The sequence below is a fragment of the Cheilinus undulatus genome, linkage group 20 (genome assembly GCF_018320785.1).
Source record: "Cheilinus undulatus linkage group 20, ASM1832078v1, whole genome shotgun sequence".
In the NCBI taxonomy this organism is placed as follows: domain Eukaryota; kingdom Metazoa; phylum Chordata; class Actinopteri; order Labriformes; family Labridae; genus Cheilinus; species Cheilinus undulatus.
In genome coordinates, this window is record NC_054884.1 from 42,098,899 (window position 1) to 42,114,113 (window position 15,215).

The 15,215-nt window shown below is 38.0% G+C and overlaps 1 protein-coding gene across 3 annotated transcripts in view; it reads right to left on the reverse strand.

Moving 5' to 3' along the window:
- Nucleotides 1-50: 50 nt before the first annotated feature.
- Nucleotides 51-15,215, reverse strand: part of lipf (lipase, gastric) — a 65,522-nt gene continuing 50,357 nt past the window's right edge. For all 3 annotated transcript variants that reach the window (XM_041815415.1, XM_041815416.1, XM_041815414.1), the window contains one exon: nucleotides 51-2,541. In XM_041815415.1, coding sequence (XP_041671349.1) covers nucleotides 2,419-2,541 — 123 coding nt within the window. In that variant the 3' untranslated portion in view covers nucleotides 51-2,418. The remainder of the gene's footprint in view (nucleotides 2,542-15,215) is intronic.

Genomic DNA, 15,215 nt, shown 5'->3' on the forward strand with positions numbered 1-15,215 from the left:
GTCATCCTTCAAAGCTTTTAAAACATTCCGTAGTGTCTTTGATGATGACGTCATCCTTCAAAGCTTTTAAAACATTCTAGCCATGTCTTTGATGATGACGTCATCCTTCAAAGCTTTTAAAACATTCTAGCCATGCCTTTGATGATGACGTCATCCTTCAAAGCTTTTAAAACATTCTAGCCATGTCTTTGATGATGACGTAATCCTTCAAAGCTTTAAAATCATCCCGGCCATGTCTTTGATGATGACATCATCCTTCAAAGCTATTAAAAAATTCTGGCCGTGTCTTTGATGATGACATCATCCTTCAAAGCTATTAAAAAATTCTGGCCGTGTCTTTGATGATGACATCATCCTTCAAAGCTTTTAAAACATTCCAGCCATGTCTTTGATGATGACGTCATCCTTCAAAGCTTTTAAAACATTCCGGTCTTGTCTTTAATGATGACGTCATACTTCAAAGCTTTTAAAACATTCTAGCCATGTCTTTGATGATGACGTAATCCTTCAAAGCTTTTAAAACATTCCAGCCATGTCTTTGATGATGACGTCATCCTTCAAAGCTTTAAAACATTCCAGCCATGTCTTTGATGATGACGTCATCCTTCAAAGCTTTTAAAACATTCCAGCCATGTCTTTGATGATGTCATCCTTCAAAGCTTTTAAAATATTGTAGCCATGTCTTTGATGATGACATCATCATTCAAAGCTATTAAAACGTTCCAGCCATGTCTTTGATGATGACATCATCCTTCAAAGCTTTTAAAACATTCCAGCCGTGTCTTTGATGATGACGTCATCCTTCAAAGCTTTTAAAACATTCTAGCCATGTCTTTGATGATGACGTCATCCTTCAAAGCTTTTAAAACATTCCAGCCGTGTCTTTGATGATGACGTAATCCTTCAAAGCTTTTAAAACATTCCAGCCGTGTCTTTGATGATGACGTCATCCTTCAAAGCTTTTAAAACATTCTAGCCGTGTCTTTGATGATGACGTCATCCTTCAAAGCTTTTAAAACATTCCAGCCATGTCTTTGATGATGACGTAATCCTTCAAAGCTTTTAAAACATTCTAGCCATGTCTTTGATGATGACGTAATCCTTCAAAGCTTTAAAATCATCCCGGCCATGTCTTTGATGATGACATCATCCTTCAAAGCTATTAAAAAATTCTGGCCGTGTCTTTGATGATGACATCATCCTTCAAAGCTTTTAAAACATTCTAGCCATGTCTTTGATGATGACGTAATCCTTCAAAGCTTTAAAATCATCCCGGCCATGTGTTTGATGATGACGTCATCCTTCAAAGCTATTAAAACATTCTAGCCATGTCTTTGATGATGACGTAATCCTTCAAAGCTTTAAAATCATCCCGGCCATGTGTTTGATGATGACGTCATCCTTCAAAGCTATTAAAACATTCAGGTCTTGTCTTTGATGATGACATCATCCTTCAAAGCTTTTAAAACATTCCAGCCATGTCTTTGATGATGACGTCATCCTTCAAAGCTTTAAAAACATTCCAGCCATGTCTTTGATGATGACGTCATCCTTCAAAGCTATTAAAACATTCCGGCCATGTCTTTGATGATGACGTCATCCTTCAAAGCTATTAAAACATTCCGGCCATGTCTCTGATGATGACGTCATCCTTTAAATGTCATTAAACATTCCAAAGGCCTGGCTGTGGTTGGGGGAATAGCTTCTTCTAAATGAAATGGTCCCTACAGAGCACCATAGAGGAAATGTTGTGATGTTGAGGGTGTGGTCGGTGTTTTAGTGAGCTGTTTCACTGTCACAGTGAGGGACGGAGTACTGCTGACACGGTTTGGTCTTTACAGGCTGTTAAGTTGCATCTCTGGGTTTTAATGTGGATGGAGATATTTTTGATAATGACTTTCCTGTGGCTGGGATTATCTTTGAAAGTGGAGGAGAAAAACCTCTGTTTTTAAAAACACCTGCCTGCATGTGTACGAGGCCTGAGCCTCTGCTGTTCCACTACAGAAGAGCATCAAACAGAGTAAAAACTCAGAGCTGACACACAGGAATCACACTCTTTGGTGACTTCAATCTCATTTTTGTTCATAAAATAGTTTAACAAAAACAGAAAAAGATTTTTTGATCTAAAATCACACAGTGGTGATATTTATGGTATCAGGAGTTGATCCTATTATGACATCCCTACTGAGGTACAGTACATGGTTAAAGAGTCAAAAGTGGTATGAAAAGGAAAAAGTCCAGTAAAATCAAGCATAAAAACCCATCCCTATATTTAAAACGCTTGTGTCATCCTTGTTCATGAACACTGTCAGAGGAAGTCCCGACGCTTTACCTTTCACAATAAAACAAGCTCTTCTGACTGAACTGTAGGGGTTTACATCATCACAGTCTACTCTCACACAGAGAGAACGGCGCCCTCTAGTGGTGCTGCTGCAGCAGCTTCAGGATGTAGGGAAACATCTGCTCCGGAGCATCCAGACCCCAGATAAAATCCAGATGATCCCAGTGGTCGATGTGTCTGTGGAAGACCAGGTTAGACACCTGGAGAGGGAGAGATAGAGAGAGAGGGGGAGAGAGAGAGAACATGTTTTTGACGGGGCTGCATGGTAAGATCAAATCCTGGGGCCTCATTTATAAACGCTATATACGCACTAAAGAAAGCGTACGCAAGTGTAAGCAACATTTGGGATTTATAAAAACAAACTTGACGTGAAAATGTGCACACCTCCACGGCAGCTCTGGCCCTGCCACAGGAAACTGACCTCAACAGTAGAAGGATGAAATCAAAGACTAATGTGAAATTGATACATTTGTGTGAAATAATCGAATATTACACATTTCACAACACATATCATATATGAGGGATATACCTGCAAAAACGAAAAAAAAAAAGAAAAATTTACATTGATGCCAGAGGGAGTGCGTGAACGCACGCACACACTCGTGCCCACACACATAGCCTTTATTATCGAATGGATCATGTTCTGTCAGTGTGAAACAAACCCTACATGTTATTATGACATCCATTCACATAAACATTATAATTATTATTATTAATTTTTAACTGTAATATTTCATGTCTGTAACTCTGTGCATTGTGCTGCCGCTCTTCTTGTCCAGGACACTCTTGTAAATGAGATTTTTGATCTCAGTGAGGTTTTCCTGGTTAAATAGAGTTAAATAATAAACAACAAGGTGGACAGTAACCGTGCTCCCAAAATGTGCCATACAAATAAAGTTTTACATTTATAATCATTGTCATTAAAATGACAGGATCAATGACAGGATTAATGACAGGATTAATGACAGGATCATTGATATGATTAATGACAGGATCAATGACAGGATCAATGACATGATCAATGACAGGATCAATGACATGATTAATGACAGGATCAATGACATGATCAATGACAGGATCAATGACATGATCAATGACAGGATCAATGACAGGATCATTGACAGGATCAATGACAGGATTAATGACAGGATCAATGACATGATCAATGACAGGATCAATGACAGGATCATTGACAGGATCAATGACATGATTAATGACAGGATCAATGACATGATCAATGACAGGATCAATGACATGATCAATGACAGGATCAATGACATGATCAATGACAGGATCAATGACATGATCAATGACAGGATCAATGACATGATCAATGACAGGATCATTGACAGGATCAATGACATGATTAATGACAGGATCAATGACATGATCAATGACAGGATCAATGACAGGATCATTGACAGGATCAATGACATGATCAATGACAGGATCAATGACATGATCAATGACAGGATCAATGACAGGATCAATGACAGGATCATTGACAGGATCAATGACATGATTAATGACAGGATCAATGACATGATCAATGACAGGATCAATGACATGATCAATGACAGGATCAATGACAGGATCAATGACAGGATCAATGACATGATTAATGACAGGATCAATGACATGATCAATGACAGGATCAATGACATGATTAATGACAGGATCAATGACGTGATCAATGACAGGATCAATGACATGATCTATGACATGATTAATGACAGGATCAATGACAGGATCAATGACATGATTAATGACAGGATCAATGACATGATCAATGACAGGATCAATGACATGATCAATGACATGATCAATGACAGGATCATTGACAGGATCAATGACATGATCAATGACAGGATCAATGACATGATTAATGACATGATCACTGACATGATCAATGACATGATCAATGACAGGATCAATGACATGATCAGTGACATGATCAACGACAGGATCAATGACAGGATCAATGACATGATCAATGACACGATCAATGACAGGATCAATGACATGATCAATGACAGGATCATTGACAGGATCAATGACAGGATCAATGACATGATCAATGACATGATCAATGACAGGATCGATGACAGGATCAATGACAGGATCATTGACAGGATCAATGACAGGATCAATGACAGGATCATTGACAGGATCAATGACATGATCAATGACAGGATCATTGACAGGATCAATGACAGGATCAATGACATGATCAATGACATGATCAATGACAGGATCAATGACAGGATCAATGACAGGATCATTGACAGGATCAATGACAGGATCAATGACAGGATCATTGACAGGATCAATGACATGATCAATGACAGGATCAATGACAGGATCAATGACAGGATCATTGACAGGATCAATGACAGGATCATTGACATGATTAATGACATGATCAATGACATCAATGACAGGATCAATGACAGGATCATTGACAGGATCAATGACAGGATCATTGACATGATTAATGACATGATCAATGACATCAATGACAGGATCAATGACAGGATCAATGACAGGATCATTGACAGGATCAATGACATGATCAATGACATCAATGACATGATCAATGACATGATCAATGACATGAATGACAGGATCAATGACAGGATCAATGACAGGATCAATGACAGGATCAATGACATCAATGACATGATCAATGACAGGATCAATGACAGGATCGATGACAGGATCAATAACATGATCAATGACATCAATGACATGATCAATGACATCAATGAAAGGATCAATGACAGGATCAATGACATGATCAATGACAGGATCAATGACATGATCAATGACAGGATCAATGACAGGATCAATGACATGATCAATGACAGGATCAATGACATGATCAATGACATGATTAATGACATGATCAATGACATCAATGACAAGATCAATGACAGGATCAATGACATGATCAATGACAGGATCAATGACAGGATCAATGACATGATCAATGACATGATCAATGACAGGATCAATGACAGGATCAATGACATGATTAATGACAGGATCAATGACATGATCAATGACAGGATCAATGACATGATCAATGACAGGATCAATGACAGGATCATTGACAGGATCAATGACATGATTAATGACAGGATCAATGACATGATCAATGACAGGATCAATGACAGGATCATTGACAGGATCAATGACATGATTAATGACAGGATCAATGACATGATCAATGACAGGATCAATGACATGATTAATGACATGATTAATGACAGGATCAATGACGTGATCAATGACAGGATCAATGACAGGATCATTGACATGATTAATGACAGGATCAATGACATGATCAATGACAGGATCAATGACAGGATCAATGACATGATTAATGACAGGATCAATGACGTGATCAATGACAGGATCAATGACAGGATCTATGACATGATTAATGACAGGATCAATGACAGGATCAATGACATGATTAATGACAGGATCAATGACATGATCAATGACAGGATCAATGACATGATCAATGACAGGATCAATGACAGGATCATTGACAGGATCAATGACATGATCAATGACAGGATCAATGACAGGATCAATGACAGGATCAATGACATGATCAATGACATGATCAATGACAGGATCAATGACAGGATCAATGACATGATTAATGACAGGATCAATGACATGATCAATGACAGGATCAATGACATGATCAATGACAGGATCAATGACAGGATCATTGACAGGATCAATGACATGATTAATGCCAGGATCAATGACATGATCAATGACAGGATCAATGACATGATTAATGACATGATTAATGACAGGATCAATGACGTGATCAATGACAGGATCAATGACAGGATCATTGACATGATTAATGACAGGATCAATGACATGATCAATGACAGGATCAATGACAGGATCAATGACATGATTAATGACAGGATCAATGACGTGATCAATGACAGGATCAATGACAGGATCTATGACATGATTAATGACAGGATCAATGACAGGATCAATGACATGATTAATGACAGGATCAATGACATGATCAATGACAGGATCAATGACATGATCAATGACAGGATCAATGACAGGATCATTGACAGGATCAATGACATGATCAATGACAGGATCAATGACATGATTAATGACAGGATCATTGACAGGATCAATGACATGATTAATGACAGGATCAATGACATGATCAATGACAGGATCAATGACATGATTAATGACATGATCACTGACATGATCAATGACATGATCAATGACAGGATCAATGACAGGATCAATGACATGATCAATGACAGGATCAATGACATGATCAGTGACATGATCAACGACAGGATCAACGACAGGATCAATGACATGATCAATGACACGATCAATGACAGGATCAATGACATGATCAATGATAGGATCATTGACAGGATCAATGACAGGATCAATGACATGATCAATGACAGGATCAATGACAGGATCAATGACAGGATCAATGACAGGATCATTGACAGGATCAATGACATGATCAATGACAGGATCAATGACAGGATCAATGACATGATCAATGACAGGATCAATGACAGGATCAATGACATGATCAATGACAGGATCAATGACATGATCAATGACAGGATCAATGACAGGATCAATGACATGATCAATGACATCAATGACAGGATCAATGACAGGATCAATGACAGGATCATTGACAGGATCAGTGACATGATCAATGACATCAATGACATGATCAATGACAGGATCAATGACATCAATGACATGATCAATGACAGGATCAATGACAGGATCAATGACAGGATCAATGACAGGATCAATGACATCAATGACAGGATCAATGACAGGATCGATGACAGGATCAATGACATGATTAATGACATGATCACTGACATGATCAATGACATGATCAATGACAGGATCAATGACAGGATCAATGACATGATCAATGACAGGATCAATGACATGATCAGTGACATGATCAACGACAGGATCAACGACAGGATCAATGACATGATCAATGACACGATCAATGACAGGATCAATGACATGATCAATGACAGGATCATTGACAGGATCAATGACAGGATCAATGACATGATCAATGACAGGATCAATGACAGGATCAATGACAGGATCAATGACAGGATCATTGACAGGATCAATGACATGATCAATGACAGGATCAATGACAGGATCAATGACATGATCAATGACATCAATGACAGGATCAATGACATGATCAATGACAGGATCAATGACAGGATCAATGACATGATCAATGACATCAATGACAGGATCAATGACAGGATCAATGACAGGATCATTGACAGGATCAGTGACATGATCAATGACATCAATGACATGATCAATGACAGGATCAATGACATCAATGACATGATCAATGACAGGATCAATGACAGGATCAATGACAGGATCAATGACAGGATCAATGACATCAATGACAGGATCAATGACAGGATCGATGACAGGATCAATAACATGATCAATGACATCAATGACATGATCAATGACAGGATCAATGACATGATCAATGACATGATCAATGACATGATCAATGACAGGATCATTGACAGGATCGATGACAGGATCAATAACATGATCAATGACAGGATCAATGACATGATCAATGACAGGATCAATGACAGGATCAATGACATGATCAATGACAGGATCAATGACATGATCAATGACAGGATCAATGACAGGATCAATGACATGATCAATGACATGATTAATGACATGATCAATGACATCAATGACATGATCAATGACAGGATCAATGACATGATTAATGACATGATCAATGACATCAATGACATGATCAATGACATGATCAATGACAGGATCAATGACAGGATCAATGACATGATTAATGACAGGATCAATGACGTGATCAATGACAGGATCAATGACAGGATCTATGACATGATTAATGACAGGATCAATGACAGGATCAATGACATGATTAATGACAGGATCAATGACATGATCAATGACAGGATCAATGACATGATCAATGACAGGATCAATGACAGGATCATTGACAGGATCAATGACATGATCAATGACAGGATCAATGACATGATTAATGACAGGATCATTGACAGGATCAATGACATGATTAATGACAGGATCAATGACATGATCAATGACAGGATCAATGACATGATTAATGACATGATCACTGACATGATCAATGACATGATCAATGACAGGATCAATGACAGGATCAATGACATGATCAATGACAGGATCAATGACATGATCAGTGACATGATCAACGACAGGATCAACGACAGGATCAATGACATGATCAATGACACGATCAATGACAGGATCAATGACATGATCAATGACAGGATCATTGACAGGATCAATGACAGGATCAATGACATGATCAATGACAGGATCAATGACAGGATCAATGACAGGATCAATGACAGGATCATTGACAGGATCAATGACATGATCAATGACAGGATCAATGACAGGATCAATGACATGATCAATGACAGGATCAATGACAGGATCAATGACATGATCAATGACAGGATCAATGACATGATCAATGACAGGATCAATGACAGGATCAATGACATGATCAATGACATCAATGACAGGATCAATGACAGGATCAATGACAGGATCATTGACAGGATCAGTGACATGATCAATGACATCAATGACATGATCAATGACAGGATCAATGACATCAATGACATGATCAATGACAGGATCAATGACAGGATCAATGACAGGATCAATGACAGGATCAATGACATCAATGACAGGATCAATGACAGGATCGATGACAGGATCAATGACATGATTAATGACATGATCACTGACATGATCAATGACATGATCAATGACAGGATCAATGACAGGATCAATGACATGATCAATGACAGGATCAATGACATGATCAGTGACATGATCAACGACAGGATCAACGACAGGATCAATGACATGATCAATGACACGATCAATGACAGGATCAATGACATGATCAATGACAGGATCATTGACAGGATCAATGACAGGATCAATGACATGATCAATGACAGGATCAATGACAGGATCAATGACAGGATCAATGACAGGATCATTGACAGGATCAATGACATGATCAATGACAGGATCAATGACAGGATCAATGACATGATCAATGACATCAATGACAGGATCAATGACATGATCAATGACAGGATCAATGACAGGATCAATGACATGATCAATGACATCAATGACAGGATCAATGACAGGATCAATGACAGGATCATTGACAGGATCAGTGACATGATCAATGACATCAATGACATGATCAATGACAGGATCAATGACATCAATGACATGATCAATGACAGGATCAATGACAGGATCAATGACAGGATCAATGACAGGATCAATGACATCAATGACAGGATCAATGACAGGATCGATGACAGGATCAATAACATGATCAATGACATCAATGACATGATCAATGACAGGATCAATGACATGATCAATGACATGATCAATGACATGATCAATGACAGGATCATTGACAGGATCGATGACAGGATCAATAACATGATCAATGACAGGATCAATGACATGATCAATGACAGGATCAATGACAGGATCAATGACATGATCAATGACAGGATCAATGACATGATCAATGACAGGATCAATGACAGGATCAATGACATGATCAATGACATGATTAATGACATGATCAATGACATCAATGACATGATCAATGACAGGATCAATGACATGATTAATGACATGATCAATGACATCAATGACATGATCAATGACAGGATCAATGACATGATCAATGACAGGATCAATGACATGATCAATGACAGGATCAATGACAGGATCAATGACATGATCAATGACATGATCAATGACAGGATCAATGACAGGATCAATGACATGATCAATGACATCAATGACATGATCAATGACAGGATCAATGACATGATTAATGACATGATCAATGACATCAATGACATGATCAATGACAGGATCAATGACATGATCAATGACAGGATCAATGACATGATCAATGACATGATCAATGACATCAATGACAGGATCAATGACAGGATCAATGACATCAATGACATGATCAATGACAGGATCAATGACAGGATCAATGGCATCAATGACAGGATCAATGACATCAATGACATCAATGACAGGATCAATGACATCAATGACAGGATCAATGACATCAATGACATCAATGACAGGATCAATGGCATCAATGACAGGATCAATGACATCATTGACAGGATCAATGACATCAATGACATCAATGACAGGATCAATGACATCATTGACAGGATCAATGACATCAATGACATCAACGACAGGATCAATGACATCAATGACAGGATCAATGACAGGATCAATGTCATGATCAATGACACGATCAATGACATGATCAATGACATCAATGACAGGATCAATGACATCAATGACATCAATGACAGGATCAATGACATCATTGACAGGATCAATGACATCAATGACATCAACGACAGGATCAATGACATCAATGACAGGATCAATGACATCAATGACATCAATGACATCAATGACAGGATCAATGACATGATCAATGACAGGATCAATGACAGGATCAATGACAGGATCAATGACAGGATCAATGACAGGATCAATGACATGATCAATGACATGATCAATGACAGGATCAATGACAGGATCAATGACAGGATCAATGACATCAATGACAGGATCAATGACATGATCACTGACATGATCAATGACATGATCAATGACAGGATCAATGACAGGATCAATGACATGATCAATGACATCAATGACAGGATCAATGACATGATCACTGACATGATCAATGACATGATCAATGACAGGATCATTGACAGGATCAATGACAGGATCAATGACATGATCAATGACAGGATCAATGACATGATTAATGACAGGATCATTGACAGGATCAATGACAGGATCAATGACAGGATCAATGACATGATTAATGACAGGATCATTGACAGGATCAATGACATGATCAATGACAGGATCAATGACATGATTAATGACAGGATCATTGACAGGATCAATGACAGGATCAATGACATGATCAATGACATCAATGACAGGATCAATGACATGATCACTGACATGATCAATGACATGATCAATGACAGGATCAATGACAGGATCATTGACAGGATCAATGACATGATCAATGACAGGATCAATGACATGATTAATGACAGGATCAATGACATGATCAATGACAGGATCAATGACATGATTAATGACATGATCACTGACATGATCAATGACATGATCAATGACAGGATCAATGACATGATCAATGACATGATCACTGACATGATCAATGACATGATCAATGACAGGATCAATGACAGGATCAATGACATGATCAATGACAGGATCAATGACATGATCAATGACAGGATCAATGACAGGATCAATGACATGATCAATGACATCAATGACAGGATCAATGACAGGATCAATGACATGATCAATGACAGGATCAATGACATGATCAATGACAGGATCAATGACATGATCAATGACATCAATGACAGGATCAATGACAGGATCAATGACAAGATCAATGACAGGATCAATGACATGATCAATGACATCAATGACATGATCAATGACAGGATCAATGACATGATCAATGACATGATCAATGACATCAATGACAGGATCAATGACAGGATCAATGACAGGATCAATGACAGGATCAATGACAGGATCAATGTCATGATCAATGACACGATCAATGACATGATCAATGACATGATCAATGACAGGATCAATGACATGATCAATGACAGGATCAATGACATGATCAATGACAGGATCAATGACAGGATCATTGACAGGATCAATGACAGGATCAATGACAGGATCAATGACAGGATCAATGACATGATCAATGACATCAATGACAGGATCAATGACAGGATCAATGACATCAATGACAGGATCAATGACAGGATCAATGACAGGATCAATGACATGATCAATGACAGGATCAATGACAGGATCAATGACATGATCAATGACAGGATCAATGACAGGATCAATGACAGGATCAATGACAGGATCAATGACATCAATGACAGGATCAATGACATGATCAATGACAGGATCAATGACAGGATCAATGACATGATCAATGACATGATCAATGACATGATCAATGACAGGATCAATGACAGGATCAATGACATGATCAATGACATCAATGACAGGATCAATGACATGATCAATGACATGATCAATGACATGATCAATGACAGGATCAATGACAGGATCATTGACAGGATCAATGACATGATCAATGACAGGATCAATGACATGATTAATGACAGGATCATTGACAGGATCAATGACATGATTAATGACAGGATCAATGACATGATCAATGACAGGATCAATGACATGATCAATGACAGGATCAATGACATCAATGACATAATCAATGACAGGATCAATGACAGGATCAATGACATGATCAATGACATGATCAATGACATGATCAATGACATGATCAATGACAGGATCAATGACAGGATCAATGACAGGATCAATGACATGATCAATGACAGGATCAATGACAGGATCAATGACAGGATCAATGACATGATCAATGACAGGATCAATGACGTGATCAATGACAGGATCAATGACAGGATCAATGACATGATCAATGACATCAATGACAGGATCAATGACATCAATGACAGGATCAATGACAGGATCAATGACAGGATCAATGACAGGATCATTGACAGGATCAATGACAGGATCAATGACATGATCAATGACATGATCAATGACAGGATCAATGACATCAATGACAGGATCAATGACATCAATGACATGATCAATGACATCAATGACAGGATCAGTGACATCAATGACAGGATCAATGACATGATCAATGACAGGATCAATGACAGGATCAATGACATGATCAATGACATCAATGACATGATCAATGACAGGATCAATGACATCAATGACATCATCAATGACAGGATCAATGACATCAATGACAGGATCAATGACATGATCAATGACAGGATCAATGACATCAATGACATAATCAATGACATGATCAATGACATCAATGACATGATCAATGACATCAATGACATGATCAATGACATGATCAATGACAGGATCAATGACATGATCAATGACATGATCAATGACAGGATCATTGACAGGATCGATGACAGGATCAATAACATGATCAATGACAGGATCAATGACATGATCAATGACAGGATCAATGACAGGATCAATGACATGATCAATGACAGGATCAATGACATGATCAATGACAGGATCAATGACAGGATCAATGACATGATCAATGACATGATCAATGACATGATCAATGACATGATCAATGACAGGATCAATGACATGATTAATGACATGATCAATGACATCAATGACATGATCAATGACAGGATCAATGACATGATCAATGACAGGATCAATGACATGATCAATGACAGGATCAATGACAGGATCAATGACATGATCAATGACATGATCAATGACAGGATCAATGACAGGATCAATGACATGATCAATGACATCAATGACATGATCAATGACAGGATCAATGACATGATCAATGACATGATCAATGACATCAATGACATGATCAATGACAGGATCAATGACATGATCAATGACAGGATCAATGACATGATCAATGACAGGATCAATGACAGGATCAATGACATGATCAATGACAGGATCAATGACATGATCAATGACAGGATCAATGACAGGATCAATGACATGATCAATGACATCAATGACAGGATCAATGACAGGATCAATGACATGATCAATGACAGGATCAATGACATGATCAATGACAGGATCAATGACATGATCAATGACATCAATGACAGGATCAATGACAGGATCAATGACAAGATCAATGACAGGATCAATGACATGATCAATGACATCAATGACATGATCACTGACAGGATCAATGACATGATCAATGACATGATCAATGACATCAATGACAGGATCAATGACAGGATCAATGACAGGATCAATGACAGGATCAATGACAGGATCAATGTCATGATCAATGACACGATCAATGACATGATCAATGACATGATCAATGACAGGATCAATGACATGATCAATGACAGGATCAATGACATGATCAATGACAGGATCAATGACAGGATCATTGACAGGATCAATGACATGATCAATGACAGGATCAATGACAGGATCAATGACAGGATCAATGACATGATCAATGACATCAATGACAGGATCAATGACAGGATCAATGACATCAATGACAGGATCAATGACAGGATCAATGACAGGATCAATGACAGGATCAATGACAGGATCAATGACATGATCAATGACATGATCAATGACAGGATCAATGACAGGATCAATGACAGGATCAATGACATCAATGACAGGATCAATGACATGATCACTGACATGATCAATGACATGATCAATGACAGGATCAATGACAGGATCAATGACATGATCAATGACATCAATGACAGGATCAATGACATGATCACTGACATGATCAATGACATGATCAATGACAGGATCAATGACAGGATCATTGACAGGATCAATGACATGATCAATGACAGGATCAATGACATGATTAATGACAGGATCATTGACAGGATCAATGACAGGATCAATGACAGGATCAATGACATGATTAATGACAGGATCATTGACAGGATCAATGACA